The sequence below is a fragment of the Mesocricetus auratus genome, unplaced genomic scaffold (genome assembly GCF_017639785.1).
Source record: "Mesocricetus auratus isolate SY011 unplaced genomic scaffold, BCM_Maur_2.0 Super-Scaffold_100021, whole genome shotgun sequence".
Classification (NCBI taxonomy): domain Eukaryota; kingdom Metazoa; phylum Chordata; class Mammalia; order Rodentia; family Cricetidae; genus Mesocricetus; species Mesocricetus auratus.
In genome coordinates, this window is record NW_024429202.1 from 18,985,839 (window position 1) to 19,010,802 (window position 24,964).

A 24,964-nucleotide genomic window follows, 5' to 3' on the forward strand; every position below is an offset into this window, starting at 1 on the left:
GATGGAATATAGATTCATTTCAAAAATAAGTCATTTTTAACTGAATAAGGACATTCAATAAGGTTTATCTGTGATATGAATATAAGATTTATAGCATCAGAAGTTAACGTTCAAAGACAATATATCAATTTTTCTTGACAGTATATAAAGTTTTAAAAAAGGTAATACAGATACAGTTATCTATGTACTCATTTTTCCATATCACCAAAACAACTTAATGGGCAAAATGCTATTTAAGGGTAAGTCACAATCCATACCCCACAGGATTTCTCCACTGTTCGAAAAAGAAAACAAGGAACACATGCTATTATTTCATTAGTATAAAGAACTGGATTCTATTAATAATAGTAGGTAAATGTCTTCGTTTAACATTGTTGTCTTTGTATTAACAAGCAAGTGAGCATCTGTTTTCAGACATTTGGTTGCAGAACAGCTTAGAAGTGGTTGGATACTGAACAGCTCCTATACTTACTATTTTTTAAGCTAAGCCTTAAACATCAATGGTTTCAAGACTGTGTATCTACTAATGGGCTTTAAAACTTAGAAGTTACTGGGAAAAGTGGAAGAATGCTTGCTCAGCCCAAGTTCTAGTCCTTCAATTTTTGGACATTTTTCTTAATTTGAGAACTGTTTTGATTTCTCAGGGGACATGCATCACCAACCTCTGGTGGCCTGAAAGCTTATTCTTAGCTCTGTACACACATTCTTTCTCTGTCTAGAGGTAAAGGATATGCCTCTCACATGCTAATGAGAAAAGGTACTTATGATCATTTGATCTGAGAGATAGGCTGTCCCTTAGCTAGTAATGAACAAGCTCAAGACACTTGAAGGAAATGAAGCCAATGTGTAATTGCTTTGGATGTTTTGATGCAATGGAATTGTATCGTATTCTGGAAGGCAAATGTTCTACTCGGAAAAAAAAGTATACTTAAGAAGTGATCAGTACAACATCAAAAAAGATCAAAAGCATTTAAGCACAAGAAATAGGAAACCTTTATTTTTATCAGGGTATTTTTTTCCCTGAGCAGAAAATAGTCCCTCCAGGGACTCCTGATTTCCCTTCAGCTATTCATCAGCTTTATAGGACACACTATCAGATACTCCAAATGTGAATTCACAGTGCATCTTATTCTAGAGTGTTTTTCTAACTGATCATACCCATTTAGTGACTCTTTCCTGTAGTAAATACATATGTACTCTCTATAGATTAGCAATAGCAGGTACTGAAAACACATACCAGCTCTCTAATATAGCTTCAAGATTGAATACAATGCCAACAAAATCAAAGTAAGATTTTTCTTTTTAGAAAGTGGAAAGTGTATTTTAAATTTTATTAGAATACCCAAAGGCCCTAGATCATACATATCCAGACAAAAAGATCAAAATGAACTTTGAAAAGTTGAATGAAGTTGGTAGACTAAAACCTTAATTTCCAGAAATCATAAAGCCATAGTAACGGAAAACTTACTATTGGCAAAGGATGAAATGTATATAGGTCAACAAAATAAAGGTTCCAGAAAAAGAATCACACACATAGGCATTCAATTTTCACAAAGGAATCAAACAATTCAATGGAAAAGGAAAATCTTTCCAACATCTTACAACAGTAATATTGCAAGCCCACATGAAATAAACGGAATGAGCCCAAATCCTACTTTCTGCCATATTCAAAATTCAAAAACTAATCTCATGTTGAATAATAAATCTGTATAAAGGCCAAGACTCAAAGGAAGGTTTATAATATTGATAAATATTTTTAAAAGTAATAGTGATAAGTATTTTTATGACATGGAGAATTAAAACGATCTCTCATAGAAATGTCACAAAATACAAATTCAAAAAGAAAACAAACAGGAGTTATACGATTTACAAATTCTCGCCGGGCAGTGGTGGTGCACGCCTTTAATCCCAGGACTCAGGAGGCAGAGGCAGGAGGATCGCTGTGAGTTCGAGGCCAGGCTGGACTGACAGCCTCCAAAACAATACAGAGAAACCCCGTCTCGTAAAAACCAAAAAAAAAAAAAAAAAAAAAAGAAAAGATTTACAGATTCTTAGCAAGCTGAGTTCTGTCCTCTGGCCTGTTCTCTCCTCCCTATCCCTCTGTCTCTCATTCAGGGTACCCTGCCCTCTCCTCTCCAGCTCTCTGTCTTTCACACAAGGATCAAGGTCTCTGTCTCTGTCTCTTGTCTCTCTCTTCAGAAAACTTTTATTCAAACAACTGAAATTTAAAAAAAACAAGCAGAGGGGCTGGGGAAGTTCATTAAGTAAATAAATTGCTCATCACCAGACCATGAGGGACCCAGGTTTGGATCCCCAGCTCCCCTGTAAAAGCTAGGTTTCACTGTGATACAAAACCTTGGTGCTTGGTGGGTGGAGCCAGGCAGATCCCAGGGGACTGATGACTATCCAGTGTGAATGAAATGTCTGACTGAAATGGTGAGCTCCAGGTTAGGTGAGACACCTTGTCTCAAAAAGTTAACTAGGACAGTAATAGGAGAAGGTTCCTAAACTTGACTTCTGACTTCACTGGTGTTTTCATGGCTGCGGACACACAAACTTCAATAACAAGATAAGCTGAGGAAACACGTGGACAAGGAATGACAACTGAGAATGTAGAGTGGCCCATCAAATTTGCAGCAAGCTGGTAAACCTCACCAGTTATTAAGAGAGTGTAAATTAAAATGTTGGCAATGACATAAATACTGAGATGATTAGATATTTCTGGAAGGGGAATGAATAATGTGACCATGGTGGGAAAGGGTGTCTGTTAGCTTTAAGCTAAACATATTCCAGTCTTTCTTAAAACTGGCACTTCTAAATCCTGAACCCAAGGAAAATATGAAAGCATACATCCATATTTAGACTTTATTTATTTATTTATTTATTTTTGGTTTTTCGAGACAGGGTTTCTCTGTGGCTTTGGAGGCTGTCCTGGAACTAGCTCTTGTAGACCAGGCTGGTCTCGAACTCACAGAGATCCGCCTGTCTCTGCCTCCCGAGTGCTGGGATTAAAGGCGTGTGCCAACACCACCCGGCCATATTTAGACTTTTATAATAATTTAAATTGCTTCATTGACAGTAACAAAGGACAAGTGGGTTAAAAAAAAAACACGAAGCATTGAGAGAAAGGTGTAGGAGAGAGACTTGGGAGAACGAAATAGGAGATTACTTGTTTAAAACATAATGTGCATGTATGAAATTCTGAATAAAAAATTAAAGGGATAACAATTCTAAATGCTTATCTGGAAGGGGATACACAACCTGCTGTCATAGCACAATATAATAACCTGTGTGAATATAAAAGAATTAACTACTGATAACAATGACAACCCCATCTCTAAAGGAATGTTAGAAACAGTCAGAGCAGAAACAATAGTCATCTTAGGATTGCAATGATAGGAAATGATGAAATGGACAAAACTGACAGAAACCAGCCTTGGTGGGGACTGACTGAAAGGGGACAAGTTCAAGACAAATGAACTTTCTAGGGTGTGGGAACATCCCACACATTGATTGGAGTCTTGGTTCTATAGGAGCTGTTGGTCAAAACCCATGGTATTTCTCACTGGCATTTCACTGCATGTAAATTTTACCTCCATTAAAATGGTATGAACTTTCAGTTCGAAGTTGAATAGGTTCCAGAGAACTAATGTACAACACAGAAGCTATAACTGATAATAACATATTGTATACTTGAAATTCACTAATAGTGTGAACTGCACATGTTCTAAGTCAAAATCAGTAACTGTTATATGACAGATGTATTAATTACAGAATTCTTCACACAGGGCCCATGTATTTATTTAAAAAAATAAGTAAGAATGTAGTATCAGTTAAACAACCATGAAGATGGTAAACATGTCTGATTCTTAGGGCGATAGAGAAACCATTATCGTGTTTTTGTTGGGACAAACTGAGTTTTCAAGAATAGCTTTTCTGAGAGTACTGCAATTCATCTGTAGGGTACTGGGAAGCTAAACAGGCTAGCCTAAGAACAGAAGATGGCTCATGGCAGAGGAACTTTGTGTGTGTGAAAGTCAGAGAGTGAAAAAAGGAGCTGCATGCCAGGCAGAGTGCTAACAGATGGGCAAGCTTTGAAAGGGACTTTTCGTGAATGCACTTAGTAAGTCCAAATCAGGAGTATGGCCACCACGCTGGTGACTTGATGACCACCGCTACACTGGACAGTCAGATGGCAGGAACAGTGTGAAGGAAGGGGAAAGTAGGGCAGATGAGGTAATGAGGTGGGAGGATGTGGAAGCCAAGACATGTGGGAGCTGGAGGGCAGAGTTACAGGGTTTGAATTTCATTCTGAGTGGAATGAAGCCTCATTTAGTCTGAGGGTTTGCAACAGACACACATCACGATCTGATTTACAATGCTAAAAGTCTGCCAAGGCTGGTTGTGGTGAACGGTTAAGTAACTGGACAAATTGCACATAACAGCTAAGTGGAAGAGCTTATTGTCTCTCAGCGAAGGCTCCATTTCACCTGGAACCACTAGACCTGTCAACCTTGCATTCCCACCAACCCTTCAGATCACTACAGCTATGGCCTAGCACTGCAGAGACTCTGGTCCAGCTATATAGTCCCATGTTCCTGACTCCTGGAAACAGGAAAGAATATTTATTACTTTTGAAAGCCACTAGGTTTCAGGGACTTTGTTAGGTAGCAATTATTAACTAGTACAAGTATACCTTTCATTGAAATAAAGGATCCCTTAGGTATAAGGGTTTTATTTTTGTAGCTTTCTTCCACAGGTTGGGAAATATGTCCCATAGGAGTCTAAAACAGTGATGCATTCATTATTATTCCCAATCACTACAACAAAACCAAACACAAAGAAAAATCCATATGAAAAAGAGAACAAGAAGTAATTTGTATGGAGCAAAAGCAATAAACATCATTCTTAGCCATTAGGAGAGAACCCTTTAAAATGCAAGTAGAATCTAATTACTGGTGGGAATTTTAAAGAAATACAAATCTTATTCATCTGAAGCTTCTGGGGCTCTGTTTAGGCATATATACAGATGCACCTTCTACTAAGGACACTCTGTGGAGACATAGACTAAAAATCAATGCCTATTCTACTCTTACATAGCACAGAGGGCATCTTAAGCATTAATGAGTTATATTTCTGTTTACATTTCTAATGTCAACACCAATCACTTCCTCTTTACAGAGCAGCTAAATCCTTAACTTTTGATTCAGCCTAACAGCCTAGAATAAGTACACATATTGCGATTTACTCATTTTTTGAACTTCATACATATTCAGTTTCCTGGTTAAGAACTGGCTTTAGCTCAATCCCATGTCACTCCTTTAAGAAACGACATTCAAAAAATGAACCAACACCCCATCGCAAAAGTTCAAAGGCACACTTCAGGCTCACATTCAAATGTACTTAGTTCTTCCTGATAATTGCTCTTTGGTCCTTAGGCTTGCTGTAGCAATGTTTGTGATCTAATATGCATAATAATATTCAAAAAGGAGAATATGCATAATAATATCAGAAGGAGGGCTAGAAAGGTAGATGGGGATGCTGTGGGGAAACAATGTGCAGATTAACAGTACTCGGCAGAAATCTCCTTTTTGTTTCTGAGATCACTCTTCTACTAAAATCGTAGGATGACAGACTTTCTCTAATACAGGACTTAATGTTTCCTGCTCCACTTTGGAAAGTTTTCTTCTTCAAAGAAAGCAAGCTTTGTTGTCTCATGTATTGGGCATTTCGTTAGGTACTTTTAGCTTCTTCAACTTATAAAATGCCCTACTTGAGGTTCAGAGTGATTTGATTCAAGCTTTTGTATTTTATATACTGGCAGTCAATAGTCTGTACAAGTGAAGGAATTCTGTGTTCAGGTATTGCTCTAAAAAAAAAAGGAATTCAAAGTGGTTTGTACCCTTTTCATCTCTGCAGAAACCTTTTCTTATATTGTCATTGGTTCACTGTTCTAGTTCTGCAGGCTATTTGTGCTAACTCTTAAGTAGATATTTCAGAACTTGAGGTCATTTTTACATAAAAGTATCAACCTATATATAGACTGGCCTTAACTTACACCAAAGTCTTTCTGTTTGTATGTACACTGATGCTTTTTGAAAATTCAAGTTGCCTAAGGTTGTCAAACAGTGACTCCAGATCAAATCTATCCACACTCTTTCTTTTGCAGAGTTGTCCGATGAGAGCTGCTTCAGTGGAGTTCAGTGGATTCAGGAAAGACTACAAAAGCCAACAAAACCTAGGACGTCACCGGGTGTCCAGTTACCCTAAAGCTTGCCCATCTTGCATGTAGGTTTTGGACTATGCATGAAAAGGGTGCTTGCTATCTTACTGTTCACATCATTTCAAACTCTAAGAGATATTCAGGGAAAACTTCAACAGCGTATTGGACCACTGAGAACTCTGTTATAAGGGCTGTGGTCAGTGGGAGAGTTTTTCCCTAGCCTGGGTTCTGTCTCCAGCACTACAAGGGGAAAGCAGCCTTTACTGTGTGTGTTACCTCAGTTTTTTCGTACTCATATCTGCTTTCTGTGGTTTTAGTTAGCACATCTATATTTCACAGTACAGTAGGGATCCTAATAGGCAGCTATACCTCAGCGTATCTTTATCGACATTAGCTAAACTTCTGACCAGTTCATATCATGAACATAGAAAGGGTTTAAAAATCATATAGAAGTGTATTATTTCTTTACTGGTTTTATTCATTACATGGGAGAAAAACATAATTTCCAAACTCTTTATAAGATTCTCAGAGAGTATAAGTTCTCACTTCTATTTCAGAAAAAAATATGATTTAACTCAAACATCTATCATCAGCACATGTTCTTAAGAGTATCAGCTAAGTTTTTAGAGCTTCCCTCAACTGCTCCATCTCACCACAGGATAACAACAATATCAAACATAACAGGGCTGCAGTCATTCCAAATAGGCCTCTGGTGCAGAAGAGGCTTCCATTTTGTTATTTTATGACTCATTAGTAGGGACCTAACTTCCTTCATTCATGTGACATTACCCATTTCATGACATGTATAAAATAATACTATTCTTAGGAGTTTTAAAGTCTAGATATAGAAAAGCACCACTCTGAGAATCGGAGTAGCCAGTGTTAATCAGGAAAGCAATGACTCTGAAAGGAAAGGGATGGTAAGGATTGTGTGGTGTGTTGAAAGACCATTTAGTGGTGACATTCCCTAAAGTGTGATAAAAGTTTTGTCAACAAAGGAAAATAATGCTCGGGTGATGGCAGTTCTTGTGACATGGGTCTTCTTAGAAATTCAGTTCTTATTGTTATTTCACAGATTCTGCTGGAGGCTTTAGCAGCTATGAGGGAGATGGTTACTTTCGTAATTCATCTCAGAAGGACTACCTGTTTCATTTTCCACAAAGCCTATTGACATCCCAGAAGGATCCTTGAGTGTAGTGATGTTCAGAATTCAAAGGTCACCTCATGACCCCCTTACACCACCAAGGAAGACCTTAAGCATGGGATGAGCAAATCAAGTGCTTGTTTTTCAATGAATGTAAGAACATTCTCATGGCAAAATAAAAGATGACTGCTACAAATAAGATGTAAAGGAGCTGACCACAGATTGGCTATGGTAATCTGAATGAGAGGTTTGGAGGACCAGGTCTAAAGTGGGGGTTAGGGGAGAGAGAGAAGTGATTGCTTATGACAAAGAGTTTCTGCACTGCACACCCCTGAGGACCAATGGACAGCTGGCAATCAAGTACACCTGACACTCCCACCCACTGTTCGCTCACTGTCCTGACATTTGCTGAGTGAGTGCTCCCTCTTAGGCGATTTTTCTGTTTTGATGTTGGAATTAGGAACATTCTCTGAATGTCCAAACTGGCTTTCTTGTCTCTCAGAATTAGCTCATTCCTGACATCTCAACCATTTGACTAGCTTTTGTCTTTCAAACAGTTCTACTTCCCTCCATCGTCTTTGCTTGTCTTGAACTCATTCTTCATGTTGATATTCTATTCTGCTTTCATATGGTCTCTGTTTTTTTTCTGCAGAAAGTTGAACATTTATTTTTATTTTTTTTATTCCATGTGGTCAAAGAGGATTAAAAAAGTCTTTGAAATCCCACAGAATAACAAAACAGTCCTTCAATGTCAGGCAATGGGGAATTTAGGAAATGAACTAACCATTCACTTCTCTGGTTTGATCCAAGTTTCAAGGAATTCCTCAGAACCCCGGAAGAGAAGGCAGAATGCCTCAGAATATACTCAAATGAATTATACAGAAGGATTACATTTAAATCCTTTTACAAACACCATAGCCAATCAACAAATTAGATTTTAATAAATCTAAATAAGAGGCTTTTACTTCAGCCATTAGATTCATGTATATCTCAGAGATAATAAACACACATTTGGGAAATTATTGGCAGGAGTTGTCTTACAGGAAAAGAATTTTAAGCAGCTACACTTTGAAAGGTTATATACATGATTTTATGAGTTATCAAGGAAAGATTCCACATTTGTTAGGTGCTAGGGTCTCTGACTAAAATCTAGGAACTAGATTTCTGTCAAGACATGCTGTCTATCACTTCAAGCTTAGAGAAAACAGGTCCTAAAAAATGCATCTTTATCAAATTATCTGAGACACTGTCTAGAGTAGGAGATGCAAATCCTTTGTAGAACTAACTGTAGGTGGTGGGTTTACGTAAATTCATTTATGTCTTTGCTTTATTACTGCTATATGACAAATATATCTTAACATAGCATTGTTAAAGGGAAAGACTTATTTTAGAGGTTTCTATGCATAGACCTTAGTTCCATGATTCTGGGCCTGATGCAGGATGTCCTGTCATCAGGTACAATAATGAAGCTGTTGGCTTCAAAGCAGGCCAGAAGGAGAACAGCAAATAAACACAATTGGTACAGCCCCCAACATAAAACCCCAATGACCCATTTCCTTCATTTCACGCCCACCTTTCACAGTTACATCAGATTTTAAACCAGTGAATATGTTAAAACACTCATTAGGTCATAGCCCTTATAAGCTAATCATCCCTGGGTATGAACTCAGGCACATTCCGAGGTCATCTTTACTAAAACCTGATCTCTTAGGAACAATGCTTTGGGATAAAGTATTGCATGGAGCAAGAAGCCACCAATTGGCTTGAGTGAGCCATAAGTAGTGTAGTGTTGCGGGTGTGATGAAATCAAACCCAATAAAACACAACGAGGGTGGCGTATCCATAGAATGCTGAGGATCGATGTTTTCTCCAGTTTTGTAAGTTGTAGAACTCTTAAGTAAAAACTTACTTCTGAGTTCTAATACATCAATGAAGAAAAAGTAGTGAATACAAACCATGATTAAAACGTGTTTCATTCCTTTCATATTGTCACCATTTGAAACATAACCTCTGTATGTAATACAGATGGGTACGGATCAGATTTGATTTGAATTCTAGCTTTGTCAGCTGAGCTACAGCGCACAGATTGAGTTTAACGATTGTCACTGACAGAGAGAGAACTGAGCTTGAGAACTGAGGGCTCAAGTGTCACAGGTAGATGACATACTGGCCTTGTATAGGGGGAGGGGCACTGACAGAGATATTAAAGATAACTTCCAAAGTTCTGGCATATATAATTGGTTAGAGACTACACAAAAGGCACCCATCGTTTAAAAAGTCTGTCTATGTGGAATGTGGACAACAAACAGTGAAGCCAGTAGAGAAGAGCAAATTGGGTAAGAGAAGAGAATCGGAGGAGCATCATTATTACCACTACAATCACAGTAGACATTCAAGGAATGCTTCCCAAGCACTGCGCTCTAGGTTTAAAGGGCCACAGGTGCTATCAAATGTAGCCTTGACAAGAAGCTAAGGTATATCTAGTTGCAGGTCATGTAACTAGTGGTGGAACATTTAGGATGTTTAGGCTGCCCTCATTAAGACACTCTTAACCATCTGTCTCTGAGAGAGAGAGAGAGAGAGAGAGATTCAGAGACAGAGACAGACAGACAGACAGAGAGACAAAGACAGAGAGAGAGAGATCTCTCCCTGCTCAGGATGCTGAAAAATGAAACTCCACGGCAGGAATTCTGGTCTGTGGCTCTCGGTGGTGGGTAGAGAATGGAAGCTGTGAGGCACATATTCAACATCCCTTCTCTGAAGCTAAAAATTCCTAGGCAGACACAAGCCTGACATCTAAGTGAATGTGTCAAGAAGCCATGTCTATGGTCAAAGAATGTCTTAGGCAAATTAGGAGAAATGAAGAGGGCTTGACACAATCTAAGATACCCAAATGCAGATTTGCATTTTTAAAAGGTTCAAGTCTGATCAAAGGAAAGCATCTTCCATTGCCTAAACTTTCTAATTAGGTCCATCTTTATTAAATGTCCCATTAAAAAACTACAGGGTTCAAACATGTCAAGTAGACTGGAGAGATGGCTCACGAGCAAAGCACATCGTGTTTAGGAAACTAAAAACACGCGACAAAGAGAGGCATCTTTTGAGCATGTGATTTTTTTTTAAGTGCTCGAAGACAGACATCTTCTGTGTCTTTTACAGCTTTTAATTAAAAGACATAGCTGATTACACCATCCAATACTATACATATAAAATTCATGAGATCAATCTGTCTAAATGTTATTGAAAACATAGCATGCATACCAAGTAGTTTAGAAGTTTCCATCTTCCAGCTAATGATGACTTTTGATTGAGTTCTAGTCCATGAAGACTAAAGCTAGTGTTTATTTTTCCCCCTCACATATTTGAATATTATTCAAAATGTTAACCTTTTGTGTTGGATAGAATGGCGTAAGTTTATTTGTTTCCATACGCTACAATACTAGTTAGTTTAATCTTTAATCAAGTGCGGATCCAGTAATTTCCATATCATAAGGATCAGCAGGCATTGTTTTTAGGTGGTTCACACTTCAAAGGAAGCAACTACACGCCCTTGTTTATCTGCACATAATTAACAAACAACTCACTACCAAACTCAATACAAAAGATTGGCCTCAATTGAGAGATTAGCATTTTGTTAACTGTTGCACATTAATGAATTCTTTCTGGTGAAATACAAGTATTCATTTTATATATGGATTGACTAAATGCATTAGCTATTCCTTACTTTTGATTTTTTGTTCATTTTGTTTGTTTGTTTATTTGCTTGTTTTTTGTTTGTTTGTTTTTGAGACAAGCTCTAAGAACCCATGCCTGGGCTGGAACTCACTAAATACACTAGGCTGGCCTCTAACCCACAGAAATCTCCCTTTTCTCTGTCTCCTGAGTGCTGTAATTAAAGGTGGGAGCCACCATGTTCTGAGTTTTTTCAGTCGTTTGAATGAATTATATGTATTTTCCACTGAGACATGCATCCTGGACCTCTTAGAGAAAAGGTCACAGTTTATGCCCAATCACTATGTACTGGACATTGGATTAGGTATATTTCTGATGGAGTTGTGGTGACTAAAGACCACAGAATTCTGTTTTACAATTGTGATATGTTCACTTTCAGAGGATATCTCATACAAGTCATTGTCCAAGTATCAAAACATGAAAGACCTGGGCTCTGTCTGAGTCTCCATGACAGATTTTGTTCCTGATTTGTTAACAAGGATTTATCTAAGAACTCTCTGGGTGTGCAACATTTCATTAGATAGGTTGAAATGCTACGGCTTAGCTAACTCCAAATACAGTGAACATCTTGCTTGTTTGTCATTACTTAACCACCACCACCACAACCAACGGAAATAATTTTGTCCAACTTTGCTTCCTTCTGTTGAGTTCTACAGAATTTTTGGAATGATAAAGTATATCACAGACTTTTGGAACAAAACAAAAATATATTTGGGGGAATTTTGGTGAGGAAATAAATTGTTTTCTGAATTTATCTGACTCTGAAACATTCCTTGCTTATTGAAAAGTAACAGACAGAATCAAAAATAATCTACAAAACTATACAATTACAATGCTTTCTTTATGATATAAACTCATGGCCAGTCAATTTGAGTGAAACTTAAATATCCTGGTTGAGGTTTTCAAATGCATAAAGAGATCAAAGGGCAAAGCTTCTTTATGAGAAAAGCTCAAAATACAATGAAGAAAGTCGTAATTAAATTTTACAACAGCATTTTAAGAGGAGAGATAAGATAATGCATTTGATTCCTTATTTTACTGCCAGCTGTTGAATCTATAGTTTAAATATTGAGTATACTCATCTTTTACACAGTGGATTATTATGGCTTGTTTCTACCCCAATTCAAAAGCAAGCAGAGAGCCCAGCATGATAATCAGGTCAATTATATTTCAGCAGAGAGTCGGGAAAGACTACACTTCAACACTTCAACATGATTCTGGGCAGCAACAGCAAATGCCAGTTTTCACACAAAATAGACAAGACAGTAAGACCAAATAATTTGCTCATCAAGAATCTTTCTCACATGTTTCCAATTTTCAAGTGGGGAATATTAAAGCAGTAGTCAAAACTTGTCAGGAAAGTCAGACGTAGGAATCAGACCAATTACAAATTGTCTATAGTAGCTAAGTAGTCCTACATATAATCCAACATTCAAATAAAACACAGTGGGCCACTAACCAATATTTTTAATGTTTAGATTTTACTTCCTGTGAATTTATATAGAATATATTTATATGAGTAATATATATGTCCGATTTAATTAGGCCCAAAACATGTATCAGATACATAATTGCTCCCCCTAGGAAATCTGATATTGTTCAGAATGACTTAGAATACAATTTCATTTTTCCATTATTATCTCCTTTTAACTCTAATATTAATAGTCCTAAGCTTGTAAGAACATCCATGCAGAACCAATAAGACAAAATTAATGTAGAATAAGACAAAAACCACATTATCATCATCACCTACTATCTACTCCTCCCCACAAGCACCAATAACTAGCAACAAAAATTAGCATAGTCAATCTGGAACAAGCCCACTATAGTTCCAACACCACATGAAATCTGTTCGGTAGTTAGCTTCCTGGTGAGAAACCACACCATATAAAACTTTGCTTTAGTTTTTAATAAGCACATATCAGCCATTTCTCACAATCAGAAATGAAAAGGAAAACAAGGCTTGTCTTATCTTGCCTCTGACATTCAAAATACTTGAAAACATCAAAAAAGATACTATTTTTTCAAAAGAGGACACCAAAACCTTGCAAAGGCCAAAATGGACACATTAGGAGATTTTTATTTGTTTGTTTTTGAACATACTAGCTTTGGGATATTGCTAACATTTGGATATACTATGGTTGTCACTAGCTATATATTATCTTTGCACAACTGAAATGTGTCTAGTTCAAATGAGAGGCAATTTAAGTATAAAATATACACCAGACTATGAACACTTGGGCTGGTAAATATTCCATTAATAATTTTACATTAATCACATGTTTACATAGTAATATTATTGATATATTAAGTTAAATATATTTAAGTGATTTCAATTGTTCATTTTCACTTTGTTTAAATGTGGTGAGTAAAAATGTAAGTTATAGATGTGTTTTGTATAGTATTCTATAGGTGAGGTACGATGTAGGCCATAACCTTGATGTAGTAATAAAATTACAGACGTTTCTATTCTAGAACTATTAGTTTCATGCTGCACCACATGAAACAGCTGTAAAAGGATGCTCCCTACTGAATGTCACTGTTCACTCTAGTCCAATGTAGTTCAAGAACAAGAAATCAGTTATTACTTTTATTGACTGTATAATGGGTTGTTGTTCTAGTTTGTCTTAAGAGTTAGTGGCTTTACCCTTGGGTCTTCCTGGCCTAGAGCAATGTGGTTCAAAGAGATAGATACAACTCCAAGGCCCTATTCAGACCCACAACAGATTCTTCAGATGGGAATTATGAATCTGAGGGTTGTAAATTACTATGATAACGAGGCTACCCATAGTCTTCATACACATGAATATCTGTTGAAAAGGCCTCTAAAAAGAGCATTTGAGTTTTTAACTTTAATTATTGCTTTTGGTGTTGAAATAAGAATTTTTTAAATTACTCCTAAAACAATGAGGACTAGGTAAATTAATTTGAGGCCAAATTTCCTGAAACAGTGCAGAATAAACAGTCATTTATGGGAGAAAATAAGGACATTCAACAAATATATATTGGCCAATTCCTACAAATGGGACATATAGTTCCATATGCTGATAAAAAGTGGTTATATGCTTAAGTAACTGCAATGCTGCTTTCAGTAAAGAAAAATTTCTGCAAGGGCTAAACCTGGTTATAGATTCTGCGATTTTTGCATATACACCATTTTGGGAGTAGATTTTCAGTGATGTTATGATTATAATTCATTGATACAGTCATTTTGGTAATTGGTATGTAAATAAATCACACCTAAACACAGACATTACGCTGAATTCCATTTGAATGCTACACAGCTGGGACAATAAATAAAAGAAATATTGGTTGTTGGTGTCTCAAGGCTTTGATATAATTTTTAACATATATTCTGACTATTATACAGTCTATAGCACTAAAGAACTGTAAACCAACAGAAGATTGTTTGTATACTATGATGGGTCATACATTTATTCAGAAACAAAATGAATAATTAAAATCATATATTTCAATAGCTATTTAAAATAGATACTTAGGCATAACAGTAACCAACCATCAGCCCCAACAAATACACAAATAGAATTTGAGGTATTAGCAGTCATACCTTATTGTGGGTCTGGGTCTGTCCAACCAGTATGAGAATATTGGATGAGATGATAGATAGGCAGAAATTAATTAGAATTATGGACCTTTCAGAGCGGATGTACCTAGTCAGAGAGAGAAAGAAACATGACAAATAGCACATTGTGTCATTGGTGGAATTAACAGGCAGGGGGAGTTTTGACTCCAGATTTCATGTAAAGGTATGGAAAACCATTTATCATACATAATTTCGTAGGTACACGGTTTTAGATTACATGGCATGTGCAAGAAACCTTTAGACATTTTTTTCTGTAATATGTCAAAATTGACAGAACCTGTTATACATATGTGAGAACAATGAATTATTTTGTCCTAGATATATAAAATTTCTTGGAATTACATCAGACATTATAATCATCTTCTTATATATGGATATATATGTTTATATTCTCTGTATCAACACTAGAAACACTGATGCCCAACATTAAAGCCCACCAGGATTTGGAAGCAACTCTCCTATACACTAGGAGGATGCATTACATTTTGTGAAGCCATGAATATCAGTAGCTACTCAAGCATTTTTATGTAGCTATGCTGTTCCTTATGTCCTTGAATATCTCTTTCAAGAAAAAAAAACAGCGGCAAAAGTCTTTTGTATAAAAATGAATGTACTTCTCAAATGATCATTCACCATTAGAATGGAGTATTCTTTGTGACTGCCATATTTACCCTTAGAATGAAATATGTATATACAGTCTGTTATACATTTTTAAAGTGCACTAGGAATGTAAGTAACAACAAAAAACTGTTCAGAATAAAATATTCCACCAGCTGTTTACCCTGAAAGGGTAGCAGCCATTTTGCTTAACCCAACCCTATGGCAAACACTAAGAAATAATACTGTAAGAAAACCCTGTACATGATGTATATCTGTTCTAGTTGTATTGTAACATGCGACATCATTCCATAGAAGGCCTAGGATTTTCTGCGTAATGCAAGATGGAGGAACCAAAGATCTAGAGATACTTTCTGAAAGATACAGTCTCACACAGTTCCTTCACTTCCCCCACCTTATCTTTAAAGAGTATGTAGGCAACAACCACATACTCTGGAAATTAAAGCAAATGAAAAACACAAAACACAAAAATTAGGTTGGTTCCTCCTGGTGGATTCTTGGGAGTTACTTGAGCACCAGGTTTTTTGCTAAGACCGTAGTGGCTCTTTCTATTGAGGTATCTGTTTCATTGCTCTTTCACTAATTTAAGAGAATCTTTCTTCACAAAGTAAAGTCCATCCATATTGGACTAACCTAGGTTGACACTTAGCACAAAATAGGCTTCAAGAGTTGTTGGACATTGCTTCTGCATTCACATATGATAAAACACACACTGCAGTGTAAAGGTAGCAACAAATACTATGCTACTGTTTTCTGTTGATGAATGCTATAAATCTTTTCTGATGTTAATTGCATCCATGATAATACAGACACACAGCTTGACACTATCAAAAGGATTTCAGTGACATTTTTCTGCTTATAAATAGAAAAAAACCCCAAAACCAGACAGAATGATAAAAGACCAACTGGCTGCCCAGGACACTACTGAGATGTTTACTTTTCTCAACAATATTGAGTCATATTGTTGCCTTAAATTCTGCTAAGAAATGTCACTACTTTCAACACTGCAATATGACATTTTATATTTTAAAGAAAATTTGTAAACTCTTTATGTTGGTAAGTTGACTGAGAGGACTTGCTGGATAGTTTTTTTTGGCATAACAATGTATTTAAGCTAGTTGTATGGCTAGATGGAAAGAAAATAGCTTAATGAATTATTATAATTGTATTATTATTACTATTATCAACATTATCATGATTGCCAATAGTGTTAATAACCAATAAAGAGGTAACTCTGAGAACTGAAACTAAGAGTATCACAACTGCAAGGCAGGCACTGCCACTGAGCCACACTTCCAGCCCCGTCAAATTTAAGAAACATCAGTAATGAACTACATGGAGCAGCTACAAATTTTACAATAGCATATTATCTATGAAGTAATCCCCACACTATTACCTTTGAGAAATCACTAGAAGAATTTCAACCCTACATATTTTTACCACAGAAAAAGGCAAGAAGGTTCCCAACACCCCTATGGTTGAATCCAAATGTTTTAGGGTCTATGTACTTGGTGTTTATGAAACACTTTGAATGAATCACGGCACAAGATCCATTTAGAAATTCATGAGTCTTGCCTCTCCTTTCAAGTTGTAATTATTATTTCAGTTCTCTAATGGATAGATGATGAGGTGATGACCATTTAATTCTCAGGAATTCATATTTTTGCTGTTTCTTGGTACTCTTTTCTGTAATTCTCAACTTCAAGATAGGTTTTGATAGACTAATGATCTCCAGAAATTCCTAGAATTATCTTGTAGTAAGTGACTGTCCCCCCTTCTTTGAAAACTTCATGTGGATCCACGAATGTACCATATACTGATATTGGCTATTCTAGTGTGTGTGTGTGTGTGAGTGCATAGTAGAGGAGGACGGGGAGGGGCATAACAGAAGGTTGAATTGCCACCTGAACAGAAACTGTTGGAAATAGAATTTACTTCCAAAGACTCCAATGGGGTAAGAATTGTAATGTTATCATGATTCCCTAGTATCTTAGCCAGTTGCTTCATTTTTAAAAAATACATTGTAATTCACTCAGTTTGGGAAATTGTAATCTTCCAAGCCTGTCAGTTTGTCTTTACAGGACAACAGCCTGATTGAGTCTTGAGCATGCAACTCTGTTGTCAATAGGGCCATCCCTACAATAGACATTTTTAAAATTTCCTCTTTTACACAACTGTCAGTGTTTCCCTAGTGTATCACACTATCACAGCAGTGAAGAATTTCTGTTAGGTACTTCGGCCAAACTGTACACGTGCTTTCTTGTTTCACAGACCATGAAAAATCTTAATATCTCTGGCAATTTAAATATCTCTCACAATTAAGTATTCCTTTCAAAAGAGTGAAAGCCATAATGGACTTTTTTATTTAGATGTCAATAGTAATCTAAATAAATATCTCTTATTAAGTAGTAATTGATTTTAATTTTTCAGATGATTGTATAAAACCCTAAATAAACGTAAAAGTCTTTGAGGCAGGCACATCAACTTTTGTAATCTTAAATATATCAAATATTCAGGAAATTAGATAATTATCTACATACTAATATAATGTTGTATTTTAGATCAGCTTAACAATGATGGTTATAAAGCTTTTAACTGTTAAAATTATAAAATCCATTTAAAAGTTTGTATGGCACATATACATTGTCAATACATAAGTAAATATATCAAACCTTACAGGCCCAATTTTTACTAATATCCTTAGTAATTACCTAGAAACTACCCAGAAAAATATTAAATTTCTACATACCATTCAGTAGATGCAATTTAAAATAGGAGAGAATAAAAATCTCCCAACATTTTCCTTTCATATTTTTATGATACCCTTTTATCAAACTTGTAAAAATCTGACTCACAGCAAACACTGAAGTACGTGACCTTTTGTAGAGAACATTGGAATTTTGCTAATGCTTTTAATATCGGGGCAGGCTTCCCTCATTGTGCAGGACACACTGGAAGCATGTTTGGCGCTTGAGAACTGGGTGTCCTCTTCCTGTAGAGAGATCCTTGCATGCACCAGTTCAGTTCTCCACAGCAACTGAGATAATATCTTCACAGGGAAGGAACTTGTGACGTAAGAGAGTTGTGAAGAACTTGTTGAAGTCTACCGTGATGTGCACTAAAGGAAAAGTATGCACGTGTGTTTTGTTTATTTATTTTTATCCCAGACAATAAAAAGGAAGAAAATTAGTTAAATATGGTTCCCATTTGCCAGTTCAATTACAGAAGTTCTAATTGTGTTGTAAGAATGCTGCTTTCGGTATGTGACGAAGACAGTGGACATTTGTGGTTACATTCACTCATTTAACACAGAGAAACTGAGTTCTCCATCTCGCATCTACTCATTAAATGCATACCTCCATAGTGCTGCATAGACAACTGCTAGGGTGATCAATGCAAGGCAGGAGAGGCCGCTGCCTACTATTAGAGTTACTGAAGGGGTCCCAGAAGATTCCATGACCTGTAAGTTGGTGGGGGAGATAATAAAGAGAAATTTTACATGAACAAAAATAAATTCTAGACTCAAGATAAACTAAGCTATCACTCAAGAATGGCATAAATAGTTGTTATAGTTACCAGATAATTAACCACAGAACACTCAGTACACATATTCTCAAGCTCTACAATGACTAATTCTAGCTCCCCTTTCTCTCACCAGGGAAGTAATAAAGTCTTCAGGGTTAATGTTTGATTACAACCCATTGCTTACTTAGAGTTTTCTAAAGGACCCCAAACTACAACTTAATCACCATTCACAGGTGAATTTTCTTTGAGTGAGATCTGAAGCAGCATTGGTTTTTTTCCCAACTCAGTACAGTTTAGTCATTTCACAATATGATTCTTGTTAAGGTTTACCTTGTCAGTCCCATTTATAAATCACTATGCCATGGTACACAGTTACTGAAAAATATCAAAACTTTTTGACTCCTGACAACTTTGTTCCGAGTCAAGTATTCTCACATTAAATTTTACTTGCTTGGCTTTCATATATAAGAAGAAAATGGAATAATATACTTAGGACCTTCAAATAAATTCTTCCTACGAACAAAGTATGTAGAGATAATTTGTATAGTGCCAGTATGAATCCCTAAAACCATGACCTTGAAAACAAGCTTATATCTTTTAAAATCTTTTATATAAATAGTACAAAATCCACTTATCCAAATGGCTTCTTTTCTTAGACAGTAGTATGACCATAACTAATGAAATCAGCTGTTTTTCATAAATTCTTACATTAGAAGTTTGAAGCAAAACACTCAGTGTGTCACAAAACCAGTATCAAATTATTAGGTATATGCATTAAAACAAGTAAAAGGAGTGATTCTTTTTAGGCCAGATTTAGGTTGAAAGTTGTTTTCTATCAGAATATTTATTTGTTATTACTTCAATTTTTGTAAAATTTTCTCAAAATATATTTGGTGAGGACATTATTTTTCTTTTGGACTGTTCTGTACAGCTCTCTCATTCAGAAACTATTTCTTTTTTTTCTTTTTCCTTTTTGCAAAAATCGACATGCTTTTAAGGAATGCTCCTACAGTTCCAAACAACCATGTCTCCATGAAAACTTAATTTGATTTAAAAATACACATGTATCCAAGGACACCCTCAGAAAACCTGTACTGAAAATATCCAATGCAGATATGCAATGTGTTCAGCTCTAGTGTCTGGGGGGTCTTCCTTTTACTCCTAACAGCATTGTCACAAATTCCCCCAGAACAGCCTTCCAGCTTTAAAATAAACGTGGAGTTGGCAATTATTTTTATTTGAAAGTTTGCAGAATATTAGTGATATCAGAGTACATCTTTAATACTATACTGCAGAAATACCAAGTTATCAGACATAAAATTGAGTAGAATTTAGTTATTACACACCAACTAGAATTCATTTCACCGAGCTACTGTAGCTGAGAAGAACCCGATTTTGCCACCCTGCAACCTTTTCTATGTCCCCCTTTGAAATGCAGTTCCCTGGAGAAACACTCGCCACATTGTCCCTGCCTTTGCATTAAAGCCGTGTTTTCCCTTTGTTACTTACTATTTCTCTAGGTTGCTGAGCCAAAATGGCGAAGGTAGAGAGCCGATCACATAAGCATTTCGTATGGGATGCATCGGTAAGCACAGTTTTACATCCCTGGGTGGACCACGTTCCCAAAGACTCGTTCCTGCAAAGGGGGTGGAGGGGAGATCGGGATAAATACGCCTGACAGCCAAGTCCGTAAAGAAGAAAATGCAGTTTAATTGAGAGAATCGCCTACTGTAATTCCCGTACAGGAAAAAAAATCTACTTGTTGTTGAACAGGACGTAATTTAGATGCATCTCCAGTAATGCAAAGCGAGAGTGGGAAAAAAGCAAGCAGGCGGCGGTGCGGCGTGCAGGGAGCTGTCCAGCGCCGGAGGTGCTGAAATCAGGACTAGCTCTGTCCAGCCCTCTGCGAGGAACGGCGGCGGCAGCGGCACCAGCAGCCGCCGAGCGTTGGCAGACACTTGCTATGTTCATCGGATCGTTTCAAATACTCAGAGTGTAAAGAGGCTTTTCATATTTTCATAGCGGCTCTGATTCCAGGCCCGTGGTTTGGACCGTGAATGCTGTCTTTTAAAATGCGGATTTCTCTGAAAAGCCTGCCTAAAAGGTTACATAGCTTGGATTGGATGATAGAATCTTCTCCGCTGCTGGAAAGGGATTTCTCTTCCCTTTAGAATTAGCTGCTGTGAAAATTTCACCCTGGAAACGGGAAGAGGCATCAGCTGGTTCCGACTCTCACTGCCTTTGCCTGGTATCCAGGGGAGGGGTGGGTTTCAGATGTAAGCTTCCCACTCCACACTTCACTTAGTCTAATACTCCTCTAAAGTCCTTAAGATTCCTTCCCCTCCATACTCTTTGTGCAGGCTCAGAAACATAAAGATAACCCCAAAGTCCACTGGATATTTAGAATAAACCCACCCCAAAGTCCAGCAGGAAGGGGGAGGGGGTCTGGTTCAATTTTCTCTTTGGTGTAGCCATTTAAAGTGCTAAAGCATATGGTTTCTTTCCCACCCCAGCAGAACAATAAAAATGGTATCAACCTACGTCTTGTTAGTAGAGCTGGTGGCGATGGGGGAGAGCCCTGTCACCCCCTGCTGAACTACTCTATAGAGAGAAGGGGGGAGAGCTGCAAGGCTCAACCAATCAACTTCATTATCATTACACGTGCTCTGGGTAGAATGCACCAATTGTCACTTCCCCTCCCCCAGGCATGGAAACTCTCCAGCTAGGAAACCTGTATGTATGAGTGTATTTAAAATTTAAGCCAAGTTACTATTTGTGTTAAAAATGACTCTGAAACTTGAAGAAGAAGAAGAAGAAGAAGAAGAAGAAGAAGAAGAAGAAGAAGAAGAAGAAGCAGAAGAAGAAGAAGAAGAAGAAGAAGAAGAAGAAGAAGAAGAAGAAGAAGAAGAAGAAGAAGAAGAAGAAGAAGAAGAAGAGGAACAAGAAGAGGAGAAGGAGGAGGAGGAGAAGGAGGAGGAGGAGAAGGAGGAGGAGAAGAAGAAGAAGAAGAAGAAACAATCACATGGCTTAGTGTTATTTTCTATGTACTTTTGCTTTTGTGTTTTACATATCTTAATGCCTGAAGCCACTGGGTTAAATGCACAGGCAGTGTGTTTGAGATCAGTGATGGTTTCTCTTCATCACTCAGATGTCCAACTTAAGCTACAGAGTACAGTTTACACTGTCCCTTTTTTGGTGTCTATAAGTGGTGCCTTTTTAGTATTCATGAGTTGATATCAAGAAGGAACACTCTATATTTGGCAACCATTAGGTAAAAATTATGACCAATTTTAGTGGAAAAATCTCAGCATGTTGGCCACTTCAATATTTTGTATGTCTCCCATAATATCACTCAACCACGCCAAATTATATTTTAAAACTAAACCTGGCTTTACATCTATTGTGACTACTTCAAACATAATTCTACCTAATCATAGGCATGTAGCAAACAACTTATTTTATTAACTGTATATCTCTTACTGCACGCACGCGGGCGTGTGTGTGTGTGTGCAACAAACAATCAAGGCCAAATGAAAACCATTTATCTCAGCTGGTCAAATTTTAAAGGAAGATGATATACTTAAGAATTTGACATGTTTTAAAACACTACAACTTCATTATTAACTCTGGATGGCTGGTTTACTTTAATGCAGTAATTGCCCTCTCAAGATGGAGTCTTCCACATGATGAATTTATGTTCAATAAATGAATCCAATATATTAACAAGGAAAAGAACTTTACTGTAAATAAGACCTCAGAAGAGACAAAGTTAGATATTCAGATACATGTTCATTGATATTAGCATCATTATACCCTGACTGTCAGATGTAAAGTGTGGATTCAATACAGTGTTGCTGGACTCTGAAGATCATGCAAATTCTGCAAGACATCTTTAGAAAAATGGATCCATTTGCTTTACTCTGTAAGGTGATTACATGACTGACCTTCTCCAGCCCCAGGTAGAACTGAGAAGTAACTAACTCTGGTTTCTAAGTGACAACCTTTTACTCTTCCCTGTGCTCCTTCTCAACATGCTCCGTGTCTTCTTCACATGTATGCTCTTGAGAATATATCACCTTCGGCCTTTCTCCAAAGTAGTGCCTCTTTAATGACTTCATTTTATGTACAATAATGTACAAAATACTAAATATGGATTAACATGCTTTTCCTTTTTTAAAAGAAAATACAAAACACAATGCACTAAATTTGGTAGGAAGACACCAGAATTTGGAACAAAGTGGTATGAGAGATGATCTGAAAGGTGAGACGGGAGGTGTCCCATTCTACCTCCACTTACTATTAATAGTTGATGCTATTCTTATATATATATATATATATATGCATATACACATATATACATATATATATATATAATTTCCATAAAACGGATTGTCATTCTATGACTGAGAACTCCTTTTTTTTTTTTTTTTTGAGGGGGCAGGCTTCCACCTAGATTAGACTGGCCTTAAGCTCCCTAAGTAGCTGAGGATGACCGTAAACTTCTGATACACCTGCCTCTACTTACTGGGTGCTGGGATTACATGTGCCACCAAGCCCAGTTTATATAGTGCTAGTGATATGATTGGACTCAGGACTCTGTGCATGCTGTATAAACACTAGCAACTGAGCTATATCTCCATAAAACTCTTCAGTAGGTTTTCAATTATTAGCATATCTCTAACTGTTGTTATAAACCCTCTGGTATGTATTGCCTGTACTTTCAAACTTCCCAAGACTTTGTTTCACTGTAGAACATTCTTTGAAAGCATGGAACACATGTCTGACTGATTTCACGCTTAGACTGTAAGGCAAACTGATAGGTGGTTGAGCTAATGTGAAGCAAAATAGCTGTCCTGTGCTGCACAGGGCATGGTTATTAAAGCATGTTCACTGTTATAGTCACCACACTATTATTCCAGTGTCATAATTTGCACACTACAATAAAAGGTGTAACATTGTTGTTGCTTTTAGATTTATGAAGCTTAGGTTGTCATTCACACAGGAAACATTATTAACAGTGAAATATGTGTGCAATGTAAGGATATAATATGAATAACCGGCCAATGATGTCAGAAGTATATGCAATGATACAAGAACCCACATTGTACTCAAAAACATACATTTCCTTTTTACAATGTCTTTCTGTACATTATGCAATTTTTGAATAGTCTTTAAACATAGCTATGCTTGCAGAAATTCCACACAACCAGTGGATTCTTTGTTGGCTCCACCTACATTCATCAGTGTTAGCTATTACCTGTCACCTGCACATGTCTCTCTTCCTATTATTAGACTGGTTAAAAGGAGAACATTTTTCTGCCCCAAGGATTTAAGTGCACTAAAAAGGCAGTAGAATGCTAGAATAAGGATCCTAATGGTGTTTACTTTATAACTTAATATTTATTTGAGGTTTTTATGCAATTTTCTAAGCATTTACCTGGATGATTTTTGGACATCAGTACTGGTAGCAATTTTAAAATTTATTCTTTAAGAAATATAGCATATATATATCCTCTAGTGCCTAAAATCACACAAAAACTAAATTGAAGGGGAAATTATCTGCTGATTGCAATAAAATTTATTATTTTAAAAAGCCTAGCAAAATCTGTAGTGATACATTTCAAAACTGTTTCAGGATATGTGGATTTAATCTTATGAAAAATCAATACAAGTAGGTATTCTACTTTATTCTTCTACAAATCAGCTACTCTTTTTCATGTATCTCCGGATGCTGTTTTAAATATGAGTTAATATTTTGGGAGTTTATTACCGCATGGTATATTGAGCCCACTTACTTAAAAATCAATAGTAACTTTTAATACACAGTTTCTGAGTATACTCCTTCACAGGAAGAGTTTTACCTTTTTTACCCAGCATCACAGTAGAAAAAAAGAAAGTTTAGAGCAGATGACAGCTAGCAATGCGTAGCTCCCTCCCAATGGTATATCTTTGAAGAAACCCACTTTCTAATAGTTTGTTTTAAGACTTAAATGATTGACATTATTTCTTTAAACAATAGATACACTGAAATTATGTATAAGTGGTTTTTGTTATAAGTTGTTTATAATATACAGATTTAGAGCATTCAGATGAGAAACTGATCTTAATTTTGAAAAGA

At 36.6% G+C, this 24,964-nt stretch overlaps 1 protein-coding gene across 6 annotated transcripts in view; it reads right to left on the reverse strand.

Annotated features, from left to right (window-relative positions):
- The window catches only part of Adgrb3 (adhesion G protein-coupled receptor B3), a 707,451-nt gene that overhangs the window by 121,593 nt on the left and 560,894 nt on the right, over positions 1 to 24,964 (reverse strand). For all 6 annotated transcript variants that reach the window (XM_040729329.1, XM_040729332.1, XM_040729333.1 and 3 more), the window contains 3 exons: positions 20,356 to 20,482; positions 18,678 to 18,781; positions 14,668 to 14,770 (listed from right to left, as the gene is read on the reverse strand). In XM_040729329.1, coding sequence (XP_040585263.1) covers positions 14,668 to 14,770; positions 18,678 to 18,781; positions 20,356 to 20,482 — 334 coding nt within the window. The remainder of the gene's footprint in view (positions 1 to 14,667; positions 14,771 to 18,677; positions 18,782 to 20,355; positions 20,483 to 24,964) is intronic.